The following is a 26,418-nucleotide window of genomic DNA, read 5'->3' on the forward strand; positions in this document are numbered from 1 at the left end:
CCTTCGTTACTGTGCAAGTTCTGGACCATGGGCATGTGCGAGCAGCGCAGCACTCCGAGGGCAGTGTGTGTGTGTGTGTGTGTGTGTGTGTGTGTATGTATGTGTGTGTGTACGTGTGTGTGTGTGTTCTTCACACTCCAGCTTATCTGTAATGAAACAGTCAGCAGGAGCTGCAGCTGCAAATGGTGTGATCTCAAACAGCAGACTTCACATGAAGAACCAGTTCAGAGGGGTTCAAGATGACAGAACACAGTGTGCTTTCTTATAAGTACAGTCCACTTTATTAGGAACACCTGTCCACCAGTGCAGTTCTCTACTCAGCCATCATGTAGCAGCAGCACGAAACAAACTCAAACTCATACACATGCAGGTCAAGTACTTCAGATAATGTTCACATCAAACATCAGAATCAAGAAAGTCTGATCTCTGTGAGCTTTTTCAGAAGTTGATGATCTCCGGACTGGTGCGGAAAACAACAAGCATCCTGTAAAGATCTGCAGCCTGAAGCACCTTGTTGATGAGAGAGATCAGAAGAGACTGATCAGACTGCTCTGATGTCTATAGAATCTCAAATGAACACTCTTTATAACTGTGGTGAGCAGAAAAGCATCTCAGAATGCACGACACATCAAACCTTCAGGTGAATGAGATGCAACAGCTGAAGACCACATCAGGTTCCTCTCCTGCAGGCAAGAACAGGAACCAGAGGCTGAGTACAGACTCACCCACACTGGACAGCTGAAGATCTTCATCTGTTCATCTTCATCTTCATCTGTTTAGTTATGGATGACTCTGTGCTCAGGATAGCATCAGATTCATGTTCTTCTCTGACAGGAGAGGAACCTGACGTGGTCTTCTGCTCCTGTTTTGATATTTTGTGCATTCTAAGATGCTTTTCTGCTCAACATCGTTATACAGAGTGATGATTTTAGTCTCTATCGACTTTCTGGTCATTCTCCTCAGATGTTTTTTTAGAGCCTGTTGTGTGAAAATTGCAGTAGGAGATCAGCAGCTTCTAAAAAACCCAAGCCAACAACCATGCCATGGCTACCAAACTTCACATAGATCAGACGTTTTCTTTATTCTGATGTTTCATGTGAACATTAACTGAAACTCACTGTTAGGTGTTCCTAATAAAGGAGACAGAGAATGTAGATATTTATGAAAGCATTTCTAGGGTAAATAAGTATTCATCCTCTGCTCCAGTACTTGGCAGAATTACCTTCTGCTATTAGCGCTACAGTATCTGTCAGTTTTGTACATCTGGATTTCGGAGTTTTCAGGTCAGATCTTATAGTGGTTCAAATTATATTGATAGATTTCTGACAATAAAATGTGACGAAGGCCAATGGGTGTAAATATTTATGAAAGGAATGCACTGTACACAGCTACTCAGCTGCAGAGACGCTCGGCGAGAGGGAAAACAGGGGGACACACGCTGGTCTGATCTGGAGCTGGCAGCGTTTTCCACATCAAAGCTGGGCATCACATCAGAGAGAGAGAGCTTGGCCTGTGAAGCTGAGAGGAGGTCAGTGTGTCAGCCCTCCACCTCCACACAGCTGTGCTTCTGATGGTCCACAGCTGTGATCAGGAACCCTGTGAGACCAGGCCACCACACTGCAGGCTCAGGATTTACACGTGTTTCAATCAAATCTTCTGTGCTAAATTGCTCTGGGTGCTGTGTGATGGTGAAGGATAAATGTGACGGTACAGTAATTAGTGTTAATGTTAGTGATATAAAACCTTAATCTTCTTACAAGGTCTACTCAATGTAATGTCCATACAGTACACTCTTTAATCTTCATCTCAGTTTGAACTTAGACAGGTCTCGGTTTTATTGTGGTCTTGCTTGTTATGAGTCTTGGTCTTATTGTGGTTTTGGTCAGGATGGGTCTTGGTCTTATCGTGATCTTATTCTTATTGTGGTCCAAGTCAGTGAGATATAGCGGGACCTCAGCATATGAATGCTCTCCCTTTCAAATTTTCGCCTTAAGAATAGAAATTTTGCAAGAAATTTGCATCAGCATACGAAGCATTTTCGGCATACGAACCGAACCCCGAACCAAAGTTGTGAGTACATCTGGGAGCCGTTCAAATGTTGTTTGCATCAATGAAAAGCCAAGCATATTGAGTTTGAGTAAGCTAAAGCTGTTTGGAAAGAGTCAGCCCACGATACCAATGTTACCTTCAGCATGCATTCAAAAGCTAGGTGATTTTTCGGGTGTATTTTTGTTGACAGATTGGTGGTGTGGGTGGTCTGTTCTATTTTTAGCCCAAGCTTGGTGGCACGACTTCCTTTGAGGACCCTTGACATGGTATGCTTGTCTTGGGTCAGTTCTTTCTAAGCAGCCATACAGTTTACATACACTTCGTATCTGTCATATTGGTCATATTTTTGGGAACTGGAACGGATTATCTGCATTTACATTATTTCTTGTTTCGTAATAAAAATTTTCACCTTAAGAACTCGCCTCCAGAACCAGTTGAATTCATATGCTGAGATTCCACTGTAAAGTTGATATACTTCTCTTAGGTGTGGTTGTTATATATCTTAACTCTTGGTCTTTTTTTCATTGCTTTAGGTCCTGTTTTTGCTTTAGATTCTTTGGTTTGGGTTTTATCTTGGTATTATCTTATCCTAGACCTGGTTGGTGTGGATCTTGGTTTTGTCTTAATTGTGGTTTGCTCTTACTTTGGTGTTGTATTCATTTTGGTTGGTGATTTAGGTCTCATTTACCACCAGATCTGTACTTATGGCACTTTTGATTAAGTCCACACCAAATCTCACAATGTCCTTCATCTGAATTGATTTTATAGATTTTCCTTTTCACAACAGCATGACAAGACATTATCAAAGCAAGCAGTGTGAATTAATGGAATCTATTTAAAAGCATGAGCTGGGATTTCTTAGGGGACTGGTTTGTTGCAGCAGAGCTCATCACATATATCAGTCTTATACATTATTATAAAGATTATTAAAAGGATTCATTCAGATAGAAATTGATTTCAGATTAGCATCAGTGGGGTCAGTGAATTTTAATTGAGTGATCAGATGAAGCAGAATGCGTATCACATTCATTCCTGGCCGTCGTTCACAGTAATTTACACAAATACACACAAATACCATCTCAGTGCTTCTCTGGACGTTCCTTTCCACTGCAACCTGGTAGACATGATCTAACAGGACAGAATTGTTAATGATGCGAAGGCACGTTTGGTCATCAGTGTAGGCTTCAGCACGTGACATTGGAAGGTTAACCAACTGAATGCTAAGGCGTTGATAAGAACAGCGTAATTATCTCCTACACAAAAATGGACAATTTGGTCTCTGTGGAGCTCAAGAGAAAACCCCATGAGTGAACAACCACAATGATTCACCACAAACTCATACACAAACACACACACACACTTGACATGAGGCGAGATAATTGGTCGAGCAGCAGGTTCATTGGTGCGTATCAGTAAAGCGTTGATTGTGGACTCGGAGAAAGGAAGTGAGAAGAAGTGATGATGGGGGTCCGGATAATTGCAGGAATGCCATGAGGAGGTGTGTGTTGATCTGTGGGTGTGTTTACAAAGCGCACAGAAAACAGCGGAGTCGATGTCACGCGGCGTAATTAGAGCTTTATCTCGTAGAACATCACAGAAGAGTTTTGCCTTCTGATTAAATAAATAACTAAACACAAGATCCTTGAAGAAAACATCAACCTGTGGAGCTCACTTTCTTTATTTCCTTTTACAGCTCAGTATTTAATTTAATACCATTACACACATGCTGCAGAATACTTGATAGATCTGATAGATCTGATCAGAGCTTCAAGTTACTATTCCTATTCCTGCCAAAGATGTGATAAACAAAAAAAAAAAATCTAGCCGCGAGGTGATTAGTACGAGATACTGAATTATTAATTAGTGTCCTCAAACAATCATGAATATATTAATAATGCAGGACCTCGAAGATATTAACAACCCATGGCCTTAAACAATTTGTGGTCCAGAAAACTTGAAAATAACTACTCGCTGCTTTAAAAAAACATAATAATGATTATAAAAAAATCAAAAACCTCTCCATGCCAGGTCAGAGGCTGAGGTTTTGCTGGGTTCTGCAATTTAGCAAAGAAACCTATTAAAAAACACTAAGGAGCACTCGTTAGCATTAATACTCATAATGATATCCCATATCATAGGAGTCTAATGCTGCTGTTTGTTTGTCTAGCACATAATATTAATATATTTAATTTTTACAGAGACACAAAAGAAAGGCTAGGAAGCGTTTAGACTGCTGTAAGGAATCAGAATGATTCCTGATGATGCAACTACCACAGCATGAACATGAGCTCCTGATGATTGCTTCAGCTGGTCAGCTAGTTGGGTAGTCAAGTATTCAGGTAGTTGACTATTTGGGAAGGCAGCTAGTTAGCTCGTCGGGTAAGTGGGTAGTCAGCTATTCGGGTAGTCCACTAGTCGGCTAGTTGGGTAGTCAGCTTCTCAGCTAGTCAGTGTGTGTTTTAATGTCTCCAGCCCAAGCTGCCTTTGACAAGCTAGTTTGTGTGATGGCACTGAAGGTGATGATTTTTACACCAGACCAGGGCTCGTATTCACAAAGCTTCTTAAGCCTAAAAGTTGCTCCTAGTGACGAAATTCTAAGAAAATTCTTAGAATTATGACATTTTCTTAGAATTTTCCCTTAATTTTAGGACTAAATCTTAGTAAAGATAAAAATGATTCAAGAAACATCTTAGCCCTAAAATTGTTAAGAGTAGAGAGGAGGACTTTTAAGAGGCTTAAGAGTTTAGCAGAGGACAAAATGGGGGAAAGAAGAAGTATTCTCCAAGCACTGAACGATCGTGAGTTAATTAAACGCTACAGATTGGATCACGATGGGATAATGTTTGTGGTCGAACTTATTAGAGATGAGCTCACATCTCCCAACCAACATAGTAATGCCATAACGCCAGAAATGAAAGTGATTACAACACTGAGATATTTGGCAACTGGAAAAATGCATCAGTGCAGTAGTGATGACTGTGTGTCTGTCACAACCTTCCATCAGCAGAGTGATCACACAAACTACTGAAGCGCTTTCACAGTCTCATATATTGATTCGCCATTCTCCATAAACTCTACACAAATTCCTGATCTCCTCAGTCCCCTTTAAATTTCATATGGAAAACTTCGGCTCCTCCCCGTCTTTCAGCACTTTCTCCAATCAGCAGACTGCGGCATCACACAGCGAGGATAAGAGGACAAGTGTGTGTGTGTGTGTGATCAGGAAGACTCGTATTTGTCTTGTTCAGTACTCAAATGTTATACACATCTATGCAATACAGTGGAATGCTGCAATAAGTTTACCATCCTACCCTGTTAGTCACATCTTAATTTCATTTCATTCATTCATTTATTTATTTATTTATTTATTTATTTTTATTTATTTATTTATTTATTTTTTTTTTTTTACTATTATACCCTCATTTGGGGCTGAGCCCCCCTTAAATGAAAATTCTAGAATCACCCCTGGTCCATTCTATTACCATATAAACTATTTTCACAAAGAGCGCATTTTAAGACCTTTACAGATTTTTTATCAGCCAATCACAGTCCTTGAATTGCTGCGTCATCCCTAGCAACAGGGTCAACCACACCTCCTCACTAAGATAAAGGTTTTTGTACTTTCCTTACTCAGAGTTGCTCTGAGAAGTTTCCTAAATCCCTTTTTTGTCTAGGACTCCCAGCTAGCACTTTTTAGGCTAAGATAGGAGCTCTCTGAGAGAATTCTAAGAAGATTTGTGAATACAGGCCCAGGGGTTTAAAAAAGGAGTTTTTTTTTAGTAAACACCTTCATTCTTCAGGTAAGTAACATGCAGCCACATCACACATCCTGAGAAAGTGTAAACCCAAGCAGACTGAGGTTCATTGGATGACTGAAATGTGTTTATAAAGCATGTGAGCAGCTGTGAATGATTAGCGCTCAGGTTAGCGTGAATGCTGATGATGTGCTGTGCTGGGGATTGTGGTCCACGGCGGCCATATTTGCAGGCTGTGGTGTGTTCTGGGAAGTCGAGTTTCTGGTATATTCCGTTGCTGACGTGACAAGGACATGTCGCTGATGAAAATCGGATGTCATAATGAGATTGTAATGAGATTTTCTGACACCTTAAACATTTTTCTGACATCACACACTGTCACGCGAGGCAATTTCACCCGAGGTAGGGATCAAACCCGGGTCCTTGCGGGAGAGCTCACAGTCATCCAAACCCAAAGTGAGGAAAACAACACACGATGCAAAGCGACACCATACAATACAAAGAAGGTGGAGAAAAGACACGTGGCAAACAATAACAGGAAACAGGAAAAACCAACCAGACTATGGAGATACACCTGCAATGAAATGTTCCAACCTGCCAGATCGCTCTCTGGTGGTCAGGCAGGGGAATGTCCCAGCAGTTCTGGACACACAGGAGCAGCTCAGAATCTGCCTTCAAACTACAAGAAAGACAAACAACCACTTCATCACCAGCATTACAGCCAACAGTACTTACTGCATTACTGACTATAATCTATCTAATGTAGCGAGCAGGCTAGTCTAGTTAGAAAGTTAGGTAAGACAAGCAAGGCATGATAGTTCTAGTCTCTGTTTTTTTTTACTTAGCTTTCTCCTCATCAAAAATCTTTTAAAATGTGAATAATTTACATAAATTCATTTGTGCTGTAGCTGAAACGGTCACACAGCTTCTGGGCTTAATACAAAGAAATTATTTGCAGTGATTAGCCATCAGGTATATGCTAGCTCTTGCTAACTGGCTCTTGCTAGCTAGTTTTATAAAAAAAAAAAAAATTCCAAGGAGATGAAACATTTCTTAAGAAATATAGCTTTACTGTAGGAAAATGTTGCTATAGGAAGAAAGCTATGAGAATGACATGATGTTTCAGAAGCCACAAAGCTACATGCTAGCGTAAACAGGTCAGGTCTGGAACCTTCTGCTCTCTGGACCTGCCTCATCCATCCTGCTGCCCTACTTCTGCTTGGAATCTCGTCACTGCTGCTGAGGATGAACCACATGGAGGTTGGAGATACGTGAGATCGCAGTGTATAGAACCACCGTCCATGGAGATGTTTTTGGACTGCAGTCGTTAAGTGTTGCTACTTCCTGGTTTTCACCTGTTATGAGGTTTTCATGCGCTGATCAGCTTCTGATTGGGTTTTTGTTGTGAAGTGACCAGCTGTAACATCCTAACAGTGTTTAGTTAAATTACAGCGATGTGTAATTTGTAAAACGATCCTCTGCATCTAGGGTTTAGACTGACCAGTTTAAGCTCAGTGTGAAAAGCTCTAAACCAAGGCTGGTGAGGGAACGAGTCTTTATAGCTGGTATAAGAACAACAAAAGACTTGGGGACGTGATGTTATAGGAAAATAATCCACTTCAGGATGGTTTTATTCTTTAGTTTTGGTGTATTGTGATAATAAATGCAGAAAGACATGCTCTTTAAACTGATAGTAATGCTGATAGGTTTATTTCCATGCCAGTTTTGCAGTTTATGATTCTCTAATATCTCTGTTCATGCACTCTGTAATTATATTAATTCTGAATAAAACGCTTACAGCTCCAGGTACGGAATGACACTTTGCTCTTCCTGTAGCTTGGTGTTGAAGCTCATTTACAGCTTGAAATAACATAAAACTTGCTTTTCTACAGAACCAAGTGGTTCACGTGATTCCTCTATCTGATTACATGATCTCTCTCTCTCTCTCTCTCTCTCTCTCTCTCTCTCTCTTTTTACACCATCAGACCTCAGACAGTCTGAAACAGTATGTAGAGGATGTCCAGCACACGGCCAGTTGCCCTCTCGTAGTGTCCTCTATGTCCCCGGGCGTCTCTGTTGAGGTCGTCTCATGTTGATGGGCTGCTTGTTGAACTTCTCCATGATTTCTTTGATGCGTGACATGTTGGAGCGAGCGAGTCGGAAGTCGCATCGCGTGGCTCCCATGTCGTAGCCGACTTCGCACACTTTCCGGGCGAGGCTGTAGCCTTCGGCTCGGACCGTCACACTGTACTCACCCGGGTTCAGCAAACGCCAGTAATCCCCATCAGCGGCTGTGAGGGAAAACAACAACAGCAACAAAACAACACACAAGTCACATTACAGCGTGGAGAAGTGATCCAGCTCCACCTGTGATGGAGGACACACTGTTTACTGTAGATACATCTAATGTCCAGGAAACTCCTGTTCTGTTCTCACACACACTCCACCAGACCCTTTATTCAATCTCTTCAACTTAATGAGCAAAATAACAGCAGCTTGTTGTCACAGAGAAAGCAGGAAGCAGTAACTCCTCTGTGCTGGAGATGGTACAGCTTTACTGCTGCTTTACATTAATAAACATTTATTTATTTATTTATTTATTTATTTATTTATTTATTTATTTATTCATCCTGTAGATTAGACCACAGAAGAATGACTGCTTTCTGAATGGCTCAGTTACCTGGAAGCTGCAGTGTCATTCTAGTTAAATAGTACTAGTTAAGCAGTTCTAGTTAAGCAGTTCCATTTAAGTAGTTCTAGTTAAGCAGTACTAGATTAGCAGTTTAACTTTAGTAGTTGTAATTTAGTAGTACTAGTTTAGTGAATCTAGTTAAGCAGTGCTATTTAAGCAGTACTAGTTAGGTATTACCAATTAAACAGTTTGATTTAAGTAGTTAAGCAGTAGTTATATGGTACTAATTAAGCAGTACTAGTTCAGTGGCTCTAGTTAAGCAGTACTAGTTTAACAATACCAGTTAAGCAGTTCCATTCATATAGCAGTTAAGCAGTACTAGATTAGCAGTTTAACTTAAGCAGTTTTAATTTAGTAGTACCAGTTCAGTGTAGTCAGTTAAGCAGTAGTAGATAAGCAGTACTAGTTAAGCAGTACTAGTTGAGAAATACCAGTTAAGCAGTTCAATTTAAGTAGTTTGATATAGGCAGTACTAGTTAAGCAGTACTAGATTAACAGTTCAACATAAGTAGTTCTAGTTTAACAGTACTATTTAAGTGGTTGTACTTAAGCAGTACTAGTTAAGCAGTTCAATTTAATTAGTACTAGTTAAGTAGCTTTAGTTAAGCAGTATTAGTATGTGCAGTTCGAGTTCTTCCTGAATGTCCGCGTGCCTGAGGGTCTGGGGGCGGAGCTTTGAGTATGTGGTCGGGGGAATTGGGGGGGCGGTTTGGGGGGCTTCAAGAAGTAAAAACAAATCGACTTCACTTTCAGAGAGCGTGACACACTGTGACAGATCTCACCTAATGCACCTTTAATTAAATGGATTTACGCAGAAAGAAAGAACAGAAGGTAGCCATAGCAACAACTGTGCAACTCTGTGCGTGTGTGTGTGCGCGTGTGTGTGTGTGGCTAATAAAGTCTGAGTTTGTAGTTTTCAGACTCTAAAGTTACCTTTAATAAAACATCTGAGTTATTTTGAACACTCTGGTGGAAGTGTGAGAGAACACAGAGAAGAGAGAGGCCAAGGCTAAGGAGCGATCAGATGAACAACCAGAAATGTGGAACACTGTGGAACACTGCTCATCACCCTGAGATCATCAGCACAGCAAACTGAAACACGGTGGAGGTAGCATCATGTAGAGAGTTACCCCCGGCACCTGGGTTGCCTTTCTGACTAATCTCCTCTTTACCTGGTCAATGACTTGTAGGTTGCAAAGTACAATTCTCGTTAAGAGGCTCTAGTTAAGAGGTTCTGGTTAAGAGGCTCTAGTTAAGAGGCTTAAGTTAACATGCTCTAGTTAAGAGAGTCTAGTTAAGAGAGTCTAGTTAAGAAGTTTTAGATAAGCGGCTCTAGTTGAGAGGCTCTAGTTAAGAGGTTCTCGTTAAGAGGCTCTAGTTAAGAGGTTCTGGTTAAGAGGCTCTAGTTAAGAGGCTTAAGTTAACATGCTCTAGTTAAGAGAGTCTAGTTAAGAAGTTTTAGATAAGCGGCTCTAGTTGAGAGGCTCTAGTTAAGAAGCTCTAGTTAAAAGGTTCTAGTTAAGAGGTTTTAGATAAGAAGTTTTAGATAAGAGGTACTAGTTGAGAGGCTCTAGTTAAGAGGTTGTAGTTAAGAGGCTGTAGTTAAAAGGTTTTAGTTAAGAGGTGTTAGTTAAGTGACTCTAGTTAAGAGGTTTTGATTAAGAGACTCTAGTTAAGAAGCTCTAGTTAAAAGGTTCTAGTTAAGCGGTTCTATATCTAGTGAAGTGGCTGTAGTGGAGTGATTCTATAAGAGCAGGTTCTATTTGAACGTTTTTAATTCAGCTGTTTCTTGTCAGCAGTTCTAGTTAAGTAGTGCTAGTTAAGCAGTACTAGTTAATAAGGTTGGAGGACATGATTGTGCCCCACATACTTTCCATGTTTATGGAAGGTGTTGTCAGTGCTTTTAACATTCATCAGTAACTGAATCACTTCAGTCAGCTTTGAGCAGTAGCTGTGTGTGTGTGTGTGTGAACCATCCTCTCTCTGGTTGTAACAGGCTTTTGATGCTTCTTCATAATCAGCTCAGGGGATTGGCTTACTGAATGTGTATGTGTGTGTGTGTGTTGGGTATCTCCAATCCATAATTAGGAGCACTGAGTCCAGCTGTAGGCTTCAAGCTGACACGGGGTTTCAGGAACACCAGGTTGCTGTGCCACTGCAGTGTCAGTGATCCTACGCTGTTTCCAAGATACAGCAAAAATCTGGCAGAGATAAACTGCTTCTATTTTTTGTGCATCCATCTGCAACATAATACACTCACTAAACTGGTGTTACGCTGTACGACTTTGGCCTGTTTTCGCTCTCGCAGACAATAATCACACACTGGAAAAAAGATACTGTTTGTTGAGATGAGAGCAGTGATCTTACAGAGCGTAATGTGATGTGATTTACTCTCACTGTGAGCAGATATGGCTGACGAGTACGCTTTGTGAGCCAGAGAAGTGTTTGATTGAAATCTCTGAGTCGACCAATAAGAGGACAGCAGACTCACGGGACGGGTGTGGTGATGTGATCAGGTGTGTGTATGAGTCTGATTTCCAGATGTTGATCTTAGACGATCTTCATCATATAATCAGACATCAGCTTTAGGTGTTTAATGAGAGAAATCAAATAATGCAGACGAGATCAAGGTCATGAACAGGCTTCGAGTCAGGAGATCCACTTAACGACTAAAGTGACTAAAGTGGGTTGAGGCAAACATGAAATGCAAGGAGGCTGCCTCGTCTGACTCATTAGGGAGCTCTGGAGGGTCTTCTGGTGTACAGGCAGCATCATCTGCCTCTGGATGGAGCTCTGATGGACAGGTTGCCTCATGCCTCTGGAGGGAGCTCTGCTGGAAAGGCTGCCTCGTCTTCCTCTGGAGGGAGCTCTGCTGGAAAGGCTGCCTCGTCTTCCTCTGGAGGGAGCTCTGCTGGAAAGGCTGCCTCATATGCCTGTGGAGGATCTTCTTGGACAGGTCGCATCATCTGCCTCTGGAGGGAGCTTTGCCAAGGAGGCTATCTTGTTTTCCTTTCCATCTTCAGCTTTTCTCTCCAAGTTGTAGCTCATAAACAGGCAAACAGGTTCGGCCAACAGACAGCTCACTTCAAAAAATAATCCAGGTCAGGGTTAACCTCAGCCCACTGGAACACCCTTCTCAGGGAGATATCTAGGACTGGGTCGCCCATGGCAACCAGGACCTCTGCCCACTGGCCTGCTCAGCAACATGAACCTCAGCCACTGCTTCTCTTCTGGCCCTGGGTCCAAAAGACTCTTAAAATAAAACTGGCACCAACTCATGAGAGATATAGAGTTCAGCACAGAGGTTATCAGCTCTATTTATTTTCTATTTACCAGTCTGATGTGTAATGGGAGTACAAACCTGCTGAAATTCTGCACAGACTAAATCTGGATTTACAGGAAAACACGACGATAATATGATGATTAAATAAATTTCACCACACATGCAAAATATAAAATTCATTTCTTTTTATGTTTATCTATTTTATGAAAAAAAAATTGAGATCTTTACCCGATAGAATTGTTGAAATGTTTAGTTTGTTTTCTTGTTTTTCTCCATTTGTTTTTTGTCCATTTCGATTAGTATATGCAAATATTAAGATGTTAGAGTGTAAATGTGGGTATGTACCTGTGCGGACGTCATGGTTGATGCCCTCCACACTGACTATGGCATTGGCGATGCCTTTCCCCAGCATGTCCCTCACCACGCCCTTAATACCCCGATGAACCTGAGAAAGAGAGAGATTCACAAATCAGTGAATCATTTCCTACAATTCCCTTCACCTAAAACATTTAAATGATCCAAAATGAATCAGCTGTAATATCTATGAAAGTTGCTGAATGGTCTTCAGTGAGGTTAAAACGACACACTTCACAGCTCAAACAATTCAGCTCAGTCCTGAAGCTCTCAGGATTCAGTGATGGATGAGTGACAAACAAATGATTCTTCTGAATTGAATCATTTAAAGGAGTCAGAGATAATATGGCAGGCACTAGCACTAATGCAATAAATAAAAATTTTATTTTAGGATCTAGTGTGAGAAGATTCATAAACAGGTGAGTTGTTTGGAATGAATCGTTTATCTGATAGAGAATTATTTTATTTTGTGTTGAAAAAGTCAAAAATAAATAAACCTTTATAAAGAAATCATCATTTAAATGATTTGTACACAAATCAAAGAAATTTAATTCATTTATTATGCCATTTAGTTATTTATTTATTTGTCTGGCCGGCTCACTGAAGGAGGCGTGTCCTCTGTCTATCAGTCAAAGTGAAGGAGGCGTGGCCTCTGTATGTCAGTCCCTGTAAAGAAGGCATGGCCTCAGAGTCTGTCAGTCATATTAAAGGAAGTGTAGCCTCTGTGTCCATCAGTCCCAGTGAAGAAGGTGTGGCCTTTGTGTTTAATAGTCCCAGTGAAGGAGGTGTGGCTTTTGACTGTCAGTCTAAGTGAATGATGTGTAGTATCTATGTCAGTCCAGGCAAAGGAGGAGTGGCCTAAATGTCTATCAATCATGTTAAAGGAGGCTGTACATTTACATTTACATTTCTGGCATTTGGAAGACACTCTTATCCAGAGCGACGTACAAAAGTGCTTTAAGTCTCTATCAATTACTATATTAACACTGGTTCAATAGGTCACAGGCTTAGGATACCATTAGCCTAAAATTGAGTTGGTGTGTTTGTGTTGTTTTTTTTTAAACATGTAACAAAAACATAACATAAAAACAGGAAAAATGAAGAGCTAGTTTAAGTGATTCAGGAAGAGGTAGGTCTTCATCTGTCATTTGAAGATGGACATCTAGGGGAAGTTCATTCCATTCAGTTCCAGAACAGAGAAGAGTCTAGATGAATACCTACCTTTTACCCTGAGAGATGGTGGGACCAGTCGAGCAGTGCTAGTGGACCTGAGGGAGCGAGGAGCAGTGTGAGGAGTAATAAGATCTTTGAGGTAAGATGGAGCTGGTCCATTCTTGGCTTTGTAGGCAAGCATCAGTGTTTTGAATCTGATGTAGCTTCAGGAAGCCAGTGGAGGGAACGCAGCAGTGGGGTGGTGTGGGAGAACTTAGGCAGGTTGAAAACAAGCCATGCAGCTGCATTTTGGATCATTTGCAGTGGAAGAATTGCATTCAGAGGAAGACCTGCCAGTAAAGAGTTGCAGTAGTCCAGTCTCGAAATGACCAGAGACTGAACAAGCACTTGAGTAGCCTGTGTGGATAGGAATGACCGAATCCTTCTGATGTTGTACAGAAGAAACCGACATGAGCGTGTCACATTAGCAACATGGGAGGAAAAGGACAGTTGATTGTCCATGGTTACCCCAAGGTTGCTAGCAGTAGAGAGCCTTGTGGGACACCAGTAGAGAGTCTGCGTGGAGCAGATGTCAATCCCTTCCATGTTTCCTGATATGAGCGACCATCCAGGTAGGAAGCAAACTATTCCAATGCTGTTCAACAAATTCCATGACTCCTGAGGGTGGGTAAAAGAGGCTTGTGGTTAACTGTGTCAAATGCTGCAGAAAGGTCGAGGAGGATGAGGACTGATGACAGCTTGGCTGATCTAGCAGCATGTAGTTTCTCAGTGACCGTAGAAAGGGCAGTCTCTGTGGAATGTCTTTTTTGAAGCCAGACTGGTTTGGATCATGGAGGTTATTCTACAGGAGACAGTCAGATAGCTGATTATAAACAATGCATTCAAGAATTTTTGAAAAAATGGAGAAAAGTGATACCGGTCTGTAGTTATTGATGTCAGAGGGATCCAGAGCAGGTTTCTTCAGTATGGGAATAACCCTTGCTTTCTTAAGCAGTAAGTACCTGACCAGATGTTATGGATCCATTGATGACTGTGGTGATGAAGAGCAGGAGGTCAGGCGAGATGGTCTGGAGCATAGTGGAAGGTATTGGATCCAGTGGGCAGGTGGTAGGAATGCAGGACTGGATGATTTGCAAAACCTCTTTTACTGCTATGGTTGAGAGATGCTTCGTACATCTGTCTGTGGTAGTAAAAGAGGCGTGGCCTATCTGTGTGCCAGTCTTAAAGAAAGAGGTGTGGCCGGTTTCCCTTTGTATTACATGGAAACAGTTTTAAATTGATTTGTATTGAATCTCTTCTTATATTTATGGAGCAGATTTGGAGTCTGATGTCCATCACATCAATAATCATTTCTCTGGAGTCATGTCAGAGGCTGGAGTTGTGCAGTAGGTGGAAATGTCACTTTGCTTGTAATTGAGTATTGCTGTAAAACCTGTGTGTGTGTGTGTGTGTGTGTCATGCCACACTCCCACTGCTAGCATTAATCAGATTTACTCGGTCGAAAGCGGTGTAATCTCCAGCTTAGCCGTGTTCATCATCAGAGGAGGCAGAAAAATCCTTCATCACCTCAGTGCTGGAGCTCCAGATTACTGCCGTTATATACTAGACATGTATGATGTGTGTGTGTGTGTGTGTGTGTGTGTACCTGCTCCATAAACACCAGCAGAGACTCGCGGTTGTTCTCCCATTCCTCGGGCAGCTCACTCTCGTGAGGAAACTTGTCACAGCCCACGTACATGGACAGCTCGAAGCAGTTGGTGTGGAGGTAGCTGAAATCATTCATACCTGAAAAACAGATATTATACAGCACACACACTTAGAACATGCTGTCCACGTGAAAAACGTGTCAACCAACTCTGTCTCTGATTCCATTTTATTTTACTAAAACAGCAGCACAATCTGTGGTTTATTCGTAATAAAGGTTTATTATATTCTTTTACACCACAATAAATGAGGAATAAAAACCAGCAACAAGTGAAGCTTGCTTTCTCGAGATTCATTACGGTTGCTATGGTTACATGAAGAACGCCTCAATATTTGCACCTATAGTATAAACTGGACTATGTGTGTGTGTGTGTGTGTGTGTGTGTGTGTGTGTGTGTTTAAAAAGTGTTTACAGTTCTCTCCTGTAAAAAACACCCTCGTTATGGCTGTGGCATCATGCACCCAAACAAGTATTAAAACCATCTTAACTCCAGTCCAAACCGCACTCACTTCCTGCCGCCGTGTGCCAGGACGCCCCATTGATGGTTCCGTCCTCTTTGGCGAAGTCATGTGTGTGACACACCCTGCGCGTTGGGGCCGTCATGAGCCGGTGTGTGGAGGCGTACGAGAACGCCAGCCAGCGGAAAACCAGGTCGTCCGGTGTGGGCGTGGCCCCTTTCAGAACTCCCGAGAGTCGGGTCCGGTCGTAAGGGAAGGTCACTACCAACTCTCCGCCTTGAAGATTTCCTCCTAAGACAAAGGGGATCTTATCCATCCATCCCAGCAGCGCCCGCGTCTCCATGGCAACCTGTCATGTTGAGATATTTATATTTTTTTTCTTTAATCGCAATATGAACTAAATAATGTAAATAAATCCTTATATAGTAGTAGATATGTGGGAAAAAGTGTAAAGAGTGTTTCTGGAGTTTCTGAATTATTTAGATTATATAAACTGTGTATAAAATCTGATCTGTTCATGTTTACACCACAGAGCTGCTGAATCCTGCATTCTGATTGGTCAGAAGGTGTTAATGATCATCTATGACCAAATCTCTGTCAGCTGATATAAATGTGCTCGTTCTAATACATTATTGTTTCTATAGCAACAGATCATTTACATAATGTTGGAGGCTCCATATACAGTAACACTGATGTAGCGTGTGTAAGGAAGGAGTCTCCAGTCTCAGCACTGTGTTACAGTCAGAGCTACAGCTGTCATGTGTAAGACTCAAGATTGTTTTTAGAATAGATTTAAAAGATTTCTGATTCTGTCTAAATGTCAGAGATTAAAATGTTTTAAAAATGATGAAAATATAAAATATACTGTAGTATGATACAATAGTGTAAAACAAACCAATCAACTAAACCAACAAAACAAACAAAAAACAGAAAAACAAAATAACTGAACAAACAAAAATGCAAAATAAAAAACAAAAAACAGACAAAACAAATGACCAAAAAACAAACAATAATCAAAAAACAGACAAAACAACCAAACCAAACAAACAGACAGACCAAACCAACCAATCATCTAAACAAACAAACAAAATAAATAAAAATAAACAGATAAAACAAACCAAACAAACAAACAAAAAGACACACAAACCAACTAGTCAAACTAACAAAAACAAACACATGCAAAGCAACAAACAAATATATAAAACCAAACAAACAAAAAACAACCAATCAAAAACAAGCAAAAAACCAACCAACTAATCAACCAAACAACCAAACAAAATAAACAAAAACACAAACAAAACAAAGTAAGAGACAAACGAACCAAACAACTAAAGAAAAACAAACAAAAAACAAACAAAATAAACAAAAAACAAACAAAACAACCAACCAAACAAAAACAAACACAAAGAACACAAACAAATGGGCAAACCAACCAAATAAACAAACAAACAAACAAACAAAAACTAGTTTTGGAAATGTGTGCAGCAGGCAGTGGAGTGTGACACGAATTCTTTAAACATACAGTTTTTTTATGTTAGCTAAAAAGTGAAGCTTTAGAATGACAAATAAGCTCCAGAAGTTTCAGTGTAAATCACATTAATAATCTCCAGAGGGCCTTAAACTGTCCGTCAGAGTGTCCACTGCAGATGGAAGGGTTAAATCTGTACAATAAGCAGATTATTAATGAGGGCTTGTGTCTGTTTATTCAGAGCTGATTATGAACATGGAGCCGTGTCTCTGGAGCAGATTCCGTTTCTGTAACTGGAGTAAAGACGAGGGACGTGACAGCAATCAGCGCTGGCTGTGACTCACACGTGTTCAGAAATAACCGCTACACAGCAGCACACACTCTACTCAACACAATGTGTGTGTGTGTGTGAATAAGCACCTCTGAAACAGCGTGTCAGTCCGGGTGCTTTGCCTCCTATTTTCTAATTATGGCTGCCATGCTAATGCAAACACACGCTACAGGGAGCTCAGGGTTTCTCTTCACTTCCACAGAGACATCGCTTCTGACAGAAACGTCACACTGTCTGTCCTGAATAATGACGTTTCTGTGCTGAATAATGACGATTCTGTCCTGAATAATGACGTTTCTTTCCTGAATAATGACGTTTCTTTCCTGAATAATGACGTTTCTGTCCTGAATAATGACGTTTCTTTCCTGAATAATGACGATTCTGTCCTGAATAATGACGTTTCTGTGCTGAATAATGACGTTTATGTGCTGAATGATGACGTTTCTGTGCTGAATAATGACGATTCTGTCCTGAATAATGACGTTTCTTTCCTGAATAATGACGATTCTGTCCTGAATAATGACGTTTCTTTCCTGAATAATGACGATTCTGTCCTGAATAATGACGTTTCTGTGCTGAATAATGACGTTTATGTGCTGAATGATGACGTTTCTGTGCTGAATAATGACGATTCTGTGCTGAATAATGACGATTCTGTCCTGAATAATGACGTTTCTTTCCTGAATAATGACGATTCTGTCCTGAATAATGACGTTTCTTTCCTGAATAATGACGATTCTGTCCTGAATAATGACGTTTATGTGCTGAATAATGACATTTATGTGCTGAATGATGACGTTTCTGTCCTGAATAATGACGATTCTGTGCTGAATAATGACGATTCTGTCCTGAATAATGACGTTTCTTTCCTGAATAATGACGATTCTGTCCTGAATAATGACGTTTATGTGCTGAATAATGACAATTCTGTCCTGAATAATGACGTTTCTTTCCTGAATAATGACGATTCTGTCCTGAATAATGACGTTTCTGTGCTGAATAATGATGTTTATGTGCTGAATGATGACGTTTCTGTCCTGAATAATGATGTTGCTGTCCTGAATAATGATGATTCTGTCCTGAATAATGACGTTTCTGTGCTGAATAATGACGATTCTGTCCTGAATAATGACGTTTCTTTCCTGAATAATGACGATTCTGTCCTGAATAATGACGTTTCTGTCCTGAATAATGACATTTATGTGCTGAATGATGACGTTTCTGTCCTGAATAATGACGATTCTGTGCTGAATAATGACGATTCTGTCCTGAATAATGACGTTTCTTTCCTGAATAATGACGATTCTGTCCTGAATAATGACGTTTATGTGCTGAATAATGACAATTCTGTCCTGAATAATGACGTTTCTTTCCTGAATAATGACGATTCTGTCCTGAATAATGACGTTTCTGTGCTGAATAATGATGTTTATGTGCTGAATGATGACGTTTCTGTCCTGAATAATGATGTTGCTGTCCTGAATAATGATGATTCTGTCCTGAATAATGACGTTTCTGTGCTGAATAATGATGTTTCTGTCCTGAATGATGACGATTCTGTCCTGAATAATGACGATTCTGTCCTGAATAATGATGTTGCTGTCCTGAATAATGATGATTCTGTCCTGAATGATGACGATTCTGTCCTGAATAATGACGATTCTGTCCTGAATAATGATGTTGCTGTCCTGAATAATGATGATTCTGTCCTGAATGATGACGTTTCTGTCCTGAATAATGATGTTGCTGTCCTGAATAATGACGATTCTGTCCTGAATAATGACGTTTCTGTGCTGAATAATGACGATTCTGTCCTGAATAATGACGTTTCTTTCCTGAATAATGACGATTCTGTCCTGAATAATGACGTTTCTTTCCTGAATAATGACGATTCTGTCCTGAATAATGACGTTTATGTGCTGAATAATGACGTTTATGTGCTGAATGATGACGTTTCTGTCCTGAATAATGACGTTTCTGTGCTGAATAATGACAATTCTGTCCTGAATAATGACGTTTCTTTCCTGAATAATGACGATTCTGTCCTGAATAATGACGTTTCTGTGCTGAATAATGACGTTTCTGTCCTGAATAATGACGTTTCTGTCCTGAATAATGACGATTCTGTCCTGAATAATGACGTTTCTGTCATGAATGATGACGTTTCTATCCTGAATAATGACGATTCTGTCCTGAATAATGACGTTTCTGTCCTGAATAATGACGATTCTGTCCTGAATAATGACGTTTCTGTCCTGAATAATGACGTTTATGTGCTGAATGATGACGTTTCTGTCCTGAATAATGACGATTCTGTCCTGAATAATGACGTTTCTGTCCTGAATAATGATGATTCTGTCCTGAATGATGACGTTTCTGTCCTGAATAATGACGATTCTGTCCTGAATAATGACGTTTCTGTCCTGAATAATGACGATTCTGTCCTGAATAATGATGTTGCTGTCCTGAATAATGATGATTCTGTCCTGAATAATGACGTTTCTGTCCTGAATAATGACGATTCTGTCCTGAATAATGATGATTCTGTCCTGAATAATGACGTTTCTGTCATGAATAATGACATTTCTGTCCTGAATAATGATGATTCTGTCCTGAATAATGACGTTTCTGTCCTGAATAATGACATTTCTGTCCTGAATAATGACGATTCTGTCCTGAATAATGACGATTCTGTGCTGAATAATGACGATTCTGTCCTGAATAATGACGTTTCTGTGCTGAATAATGACGATTCTGTCCTGAATAATGACATTTCTGTCCTGAATAATGACGATTCTGTCCTGAATGATGACGATTCTGTCCTGAATAATGACGTTTCTGTCATGAATAATGATGTTGCTGTCCTGAATAATGATGTTGCTGTCCTGAATAATGATGATTCTGTCCTGAATGATGACATTTATGTGCTGAATGATGACGTTTCTGTCCTGAATAATGACGTTTCTGTCATGAATAATGACGATTCTGTCCTGAATAATGACGTTTATGTGTGACGTTTATTTATAATGACGATTCTGTGCTGATTAATGACGTTTCTGTGCTGAATAATGACGATTCTGTCATGAATAATGACGATTCTGTGCTGAATAATGACGTTTCTGTCCTGAATAATGACGTTTATGTGTGACGTTTATTTATAATGACGATTCTGTGCTGAATAATGACGTTTCTGTGCTGAATAATGACGATTCTGTCATGAATAATGACGTTTATGTGTGACGTTTATTTATAATGACGATTCTGTGCTGAATAATGACGATTCTGTGCTGAATAATGACGTTTCTGTGCTGAATAATGACGATTCTGTGCTGAATAATGACGATTCTGTGCTGAATAATGACGTTTCTGTCCTGAATAATGACGATTCTGTCATGAATAATGACGATTCTGTGCTGATTAATGACGTTTCTGTGCTGAATAATGACGATTCTGTCATGAATAATGACGATTCTGTGCTGATTAATGACGTTTCTGTGCTGAATGATGACGATTCTGTGCTGAATAATGACGATTCTGTGCTGATTAATGACGTTTCTGTGCTGAATGATGACGTTTCTGTGCTGAATGATGACGATTCTGTCCTGAATAATGATGTTTCTGTCCTGAATAATGATGATTCTGTCCTGAATAATGACGTTTCTGTCCTGAATAATGACGATTCTGTCCTGAATAATGACGTTTCTGTCCTGAATAATGACGTTTCTGTCCTGAATAATGATGTTTCTGTCCTGAATAATGACGTTTCTGTGCTGAATGATGACGATTCTGTGCTGAATAATGACGTTTCTGTGCTGAATAATGAGGATTCTGTGCTGAATAATGACGTTTCTGTGCTGAATAATGAGGATTCTGTGCTGAATAATGACGTTTCTGTGCTGAATAATGACGTTTCTGTGCTGAATAATGATGATTCTGTGCTGAATGATGACGTTTCTGTGCTGAATGATGACGATTCTGTCCTGAATAATGACGTTTCTGTCCTGAATAATGATGTTTCTGTGCTGAATGATGACGATTCTGTCCTGAATAATGACGTTTCTGTCCTGAATAATGATGTTTCTGTGCTGAATGATGATGATTCTGTCCTGAATAATGACGTTTCTGTCCTGAATGATGACGATTCTGTGCTGAATAATGAGGATTCTGTGCTGAATAATGACGTTTCTGTGCTGAATAATGACGTTTCTGTGCTGAATAATGACGATTCTGTGCTGAATGATGACGTTTCTGTGCTGAATGATGACGATTCTGTCCTGAATAATGACGTTTCTGTCCTGAATAATGATGTTTCTGTGCTGAATGATGACGATTCTGTCCTGAATAATGACGTTTCTGTCCTGAATAATGATGTTTCTGTGCTGAATGATGATGATTCTGTCCTGAATAATGACGTTTCTGTCCTGAATAATGATGTTTCTGTGCTGAATGATGATGATTCTGTCCTGAATAATGACGTTTCTGTCCTGAATGATGACGATTCTGTGCTGAATAATGAGGATTCTGTGCTGAATAATGACGTTTCTGTGCTGAATAATGACGTTTCTGTGCTGAATAATGACGATTCTGTGCTGAATGATGACGTTTCTGTGCTGAATGATGACGATTCTGTCCTGAATAATGACGATTCTGTCCTGAATAATGACGATTCTGTGCTGAATAATGACGTTTCTGTCCTGAATAATGATGTTTCTGTGCTGAATGATGACGTTTCTGTCCTGAATAATGATGATTCTGTCCTGAATAATGATGTTTCTGTCCTGAATGATGACGATTCTGTCCTGAATAATGATGTTTCTGTCCTGAATGATGACGATTCTGTGCTGAATAATGACGATTCTGTCATGAATAATGATGTTTCTGTGCTGAATGATGACGATTCTGTCCTGAATAATGACGTTTCTGTGCTGAATGATGACGTTTCTGTCCTGAATAATGACGTTTCTGTCCTGAATGATGACGATTCTGTCCTGAATAATGACGTTTCTGTCATGAATAATGATGTTTCTGTGCTGAATGATGACGTTTCTGTGCTGAATGATGACGATTCTGTCCTGAATAATGACGTTTCTGTCCTGAATAATGATGTTTCTGTGCTGAATGATGATGATTCTGTCCTGAATAATGACGTTTCTGTCCTGAATGATGATGATTCTGTCCTGAATAATGATGTTTCTGTGCTGAATGATGACGATTCTGTCCTGAATAATGACGTTTCTGTCCTGAATAATGATGTTTCTGTGCTGAATGATGATGATTCTGTCCTGAATAATGACGTTTCTGTCCTGAATGATGACGATTCTGTGCTGAATGATGACGTTTCTGTGCTGAATGATGACGATTCTGTGCTGAATGATGACGTTTCTGTCCTGAATGATGACGTTTCTGTGCTGAATAATGACGATTCTGTGCTGAATGATGACGTTTCTGTGCTGAATGATGACGATTCTGTCCTGAATAATGATGTTTCTGTGCTGAATGATGATGATTCTGTCCTGAATAATGACGTTTCTGTCCTGAATAATGATGTTTCTGTGCTGAATGATGATGATTCTGTCCTGAATAATGACGTTTCTGTGCTGAATGATGACGTTTCTGTGCTGAATGATGACGATTCTGTGCTGAATGATGACGATTCTGTGCTGAATGATGACGATTCTGTGCTGAATGATGACGATTCTGTCCTGAATAATGACGTTTCTGTCCTGAATGATGACGATTCTGTGCTGAATGATGACGTTTCTGTGCTGAATGATGACGATTCTGTGCTGAATGATGACGTTTCTGTCCTGAATGATGACGATTCTGTGCTGAATGATGACGTTTCTGTGCTGAATAATGACGATTCTGTGCTGAATGATGACGTTTCTGTGCTGAATGATGACGATTCTGTCCTGAATAATGACGTTTCTGTCCTGAATAATGATGTTTCTGTGCTGAATGATGACGATTCTGTCCTGAATAATGACGTTTCTGTCCTGAATAATGATGTTTCTGTGCTGAATGATGATGATTCTGTCCTGAATAATGACGTTTCTGTCCTGAATGATGACGATTCTGTGCTGAATAATGAGGATTCTGTGCTGAATAATGACGTTTCTGTGCTGAATAATGACGTTTCTGTGCTGAATAATGACGATTCTGTGCTGAATGATGACGTTTCTGTGCTGAATGATGACGATTCTGTCCTGAATAATGACGATTCTGTGCTGAATGATGACGTTTCTGTGCTGAATAATGATGTTTCTGTGCTGAATGATGACGATTCTGTCCTGAATAATGATGTTTCTGTGCTGAATGATGACGATTCTGTCCTGAATAATGATGTTTCTGTGCTGAATGATGACGTTTCTGTGCTGAATAATGACGTTTCTGTGCTGAATGATGACGTTTCTGTGCTGAATGATGACGTTTCTGTGCTGAATGATGACGTTTCTGTGCTGAATGATGACGTTTCTGTGCTGAATGATGACGATTCTGTGCTGAATGATGACGATTCTGTGCTGAATGATGACGATTCTGTCCTGAATAATGACGTTTCTGTGCTGAATGATGACGTTTCTGTGCTGAATGATGACGATTCTGTCCTGAATAATGACGTTCAGTGACAGATTTCACAGAGAAAGATGGGTGAAGAATTCTTACAGAGCAAAACTAGTAATGTTTGCATGAAACTGTGGATGTTGTTTATTATTAGCTAAATATTAGCATTTATTTGTGGTTTCTCTGTCACACAGGACTGAGTTGCAAAACTTCAGTAGCATGTGTGTGTGTGAAATATTTTTTAAATCTATTTACTGTAGAACTCTCAGCAGGTGAAGATGAGGTTGAAGAGCAGTGTGATGGGGCAGATGTGTGTCTCGACTAAAAACATGCAAATCCATTAACTACTAAAAATGAACTCAATTAAATAAAGACTAGAATCTGACCTTCACTGATTATTAATTAATCTTAATGAAATGTTTCAAACAGATATGGAATTAAATACTGTGTGTGTGTGTGTGTGTGTGTCTGTGACAGAGAGAGAGAGAGAGAGAGAGAGAGAGAGAGAGAGATTGAGTGTGTGTGTGAGTGTGTGTGTGTGTGTGTGTGTGTGTGAGAGAGAGAGAGAGAGAGAGAGAGAGAGAGAGAGAGAGAGAGAGATTGAGTGTGTGTGTGAGTGTGTGTGTGTGTGTGTGTGTGTGTGTGAGAGAGAGAGACAGAGAGAGAGAGAGAGAGAGAGAGAGATTGAGTGTGTGTGTGTGTGTGTGTGTGTCTGTGTGTGTGTGTGTGTGTGTGTGATGTACCGTGGCGTTTTTGGACTGGTACCACTCAGGGATGGGGACATGGTGGTTGTGGAACTTGCGTGGAACCCACTGGCGAGACTCTGCTGCCCAGAGGATTTTGTTGAGGTCAGGGAAGTTGTGGTGGACGTCGATTCCGTCCTGACTCCATCGTCCCATTGACCAGCCGCTCAGCTCCGAGCCCTGAGAGCACAACACACACTTCACACACTGGAGGACTTTATTACACTCTTGCGTTTATCACAATCTCTTTACTCACTCATTAAACACAACTTCAGTGTTCAGGAGCATGGAGAATAACGCACATGATCTAACACACACACACACACACACATACACACACACACACACACATACACATACAGACACACACACATACAGACACACACACACATACAGGCACACACACACACATACATACACACACACACACACACACACACTCACACACACACACTCACACACACACACACACTCACACACACACAAACACACATACATACAAACATACACTCACACCCACACACACATACATACATACAGAAAATATACACACACAAACACACACACGCACACACACATACAAACACACACAAACATAAACACATGTGTGTAACTGCAACAGGTATGGTTCTGTAGTTTAGATTATACATATTGCCTATTACATTTGGTGTGTGTATGGTGTGTGTGTGTGTGTGTCTGTATGTGTGTGTGTGTCTGCATGTGTGTGTGTGTGGGTATGTGTGTGTGTCTGTATGTGTGTGTGTGTCTGTGTATCTGTATGTGTGTGTATGTGTGTTTGTGTGTATGTGTGTGTGTGTGTATGTGTGTATGTGAGTGTGTCTGTGTATGTGTGTGTGTGTGTGTGTGTGTGTGTGTGTGTGTGTATATGTGTGTGTGAGACCCACAGCCTCAGCGGCCTTCTCGTATCCGTCCGGGTTGACCGAGGGCAGTAGATGGATGCGGGTCTCGTGGACCAGGTGTCGTATCCGTTGGTTACCGGAGCGATACTCCACACATAAGAACTGCATTAACAAGAGGAGAAGTTCACGCCCCAGCACCTCGTTACCATGGGAACCTGCCGTGTAGCGAAACTCAGGCTCACCTGGAGGAGGGGGGAGGATGAGTCATACCTGTGAGTGTGTGATGAGTCACGCTAGCACTTTTGTTCAGAAGGCTGTAAAGAGTGTGTGTGTGTGTGTGTGTGTGTGTGTGTAATCATGTCTTACCCATCTCATGTTCTCCTGGATGATCTGTTATCTCTATAGCGTAGAGTTTCTGGCCGTTGTAGCTCTTCCCGATGTTATATATCCGAGTTATATTGGGACACATTTCATTCACCACCTTCATCAACTGCAGCAGGAACAACACAATTACAATTAAACACTGGACTTACACACCATCACACACACATACACACACTATTACACAACCTTACACACCATCACACACACACACATACATACACACTGTTATACAACCTTACACACCATCACACACACACACAAACACATACACACTGTTATACAACCTTACACACCATCACACACACATATACACACACACAAACACACACACTGTTATACAACCTTACACACCATCACACACACACAAACACACACACACTGTTATACAACCTTACACACCATCACACACACACAAACACACACACACTGTTATACAACCTTACACACCATCACACACACACACAAACACATACACACTGTTATACAACCTTACACACCATCACACACACACACAAACACATACACACTGTTGTACAACCTTACACACCATCACACACACATACACACACACACTGTTATACAACCTTACACACCATCACACA

General features: G+C 40.5%; 1 protein-coding gene across 2 annotated transcripts in view; it reads right to left on the minus strand.

Moving 5' to 3' along the window:
• Positions 1-6,995: 6,995 nt before the first annotated feature.
• The window catches only part of cpxm2 (carboxypeptidase X (M14 family), member 2), a 66,646-nt gene continuing 47,223 nt past the window's right edge, over positions 6,996-26,418 (minus strand). For both annotated transcript variants that reach the window (XM_058407252.1, XM_058407251.1), the window contains 7 exons: positions 25,799-25,922; positions 25,478-25,674; positions 24,573-24,752; positions 15,521-15,818; positions 14,952-15,091; positions 12,125-12,224; positions 6,996-8,095 (listed from right to left, as the gene is read on the minus strand). In XM_058407252.1, coding sequence (XP_058263235.1) covers positions 7,860-8,095; positions 12,125-12,224; positions 14,952-15,091; positions 15,521-15,818; positions 24,573-24,752; positions 25,478-25,674; positions 25,799-25,922 — 1,275 coding nt within the window. In that variant the 3' untranslated portion in view covers positions 6,996-7,859. The remainder of the gene's footprint in view (positions 8,096-12,124; positions 12,225-14,951; positions 15,092-15,520; positions 15,819-24,572; positions 24,753-25,477; positions 25,675-25,798; positions 25,923-26,418) is intronic.

This window comes from Hemibagrus wyckioides, linkage group LG13 (assembly GCF_019097595.1).
Source record: "Hemibagrus wyckioides isolate EC202008001 linkage group LG13, SWU_Hwy_1.0, whole genome shotgun sequence".
Taxonomy (NCBI): Eukaryota; Metazoa; Chordata; class Actinopteri; order Siluriformes; family Bagridae; genus Hemibagrus; species Hemibagrus wyckioides.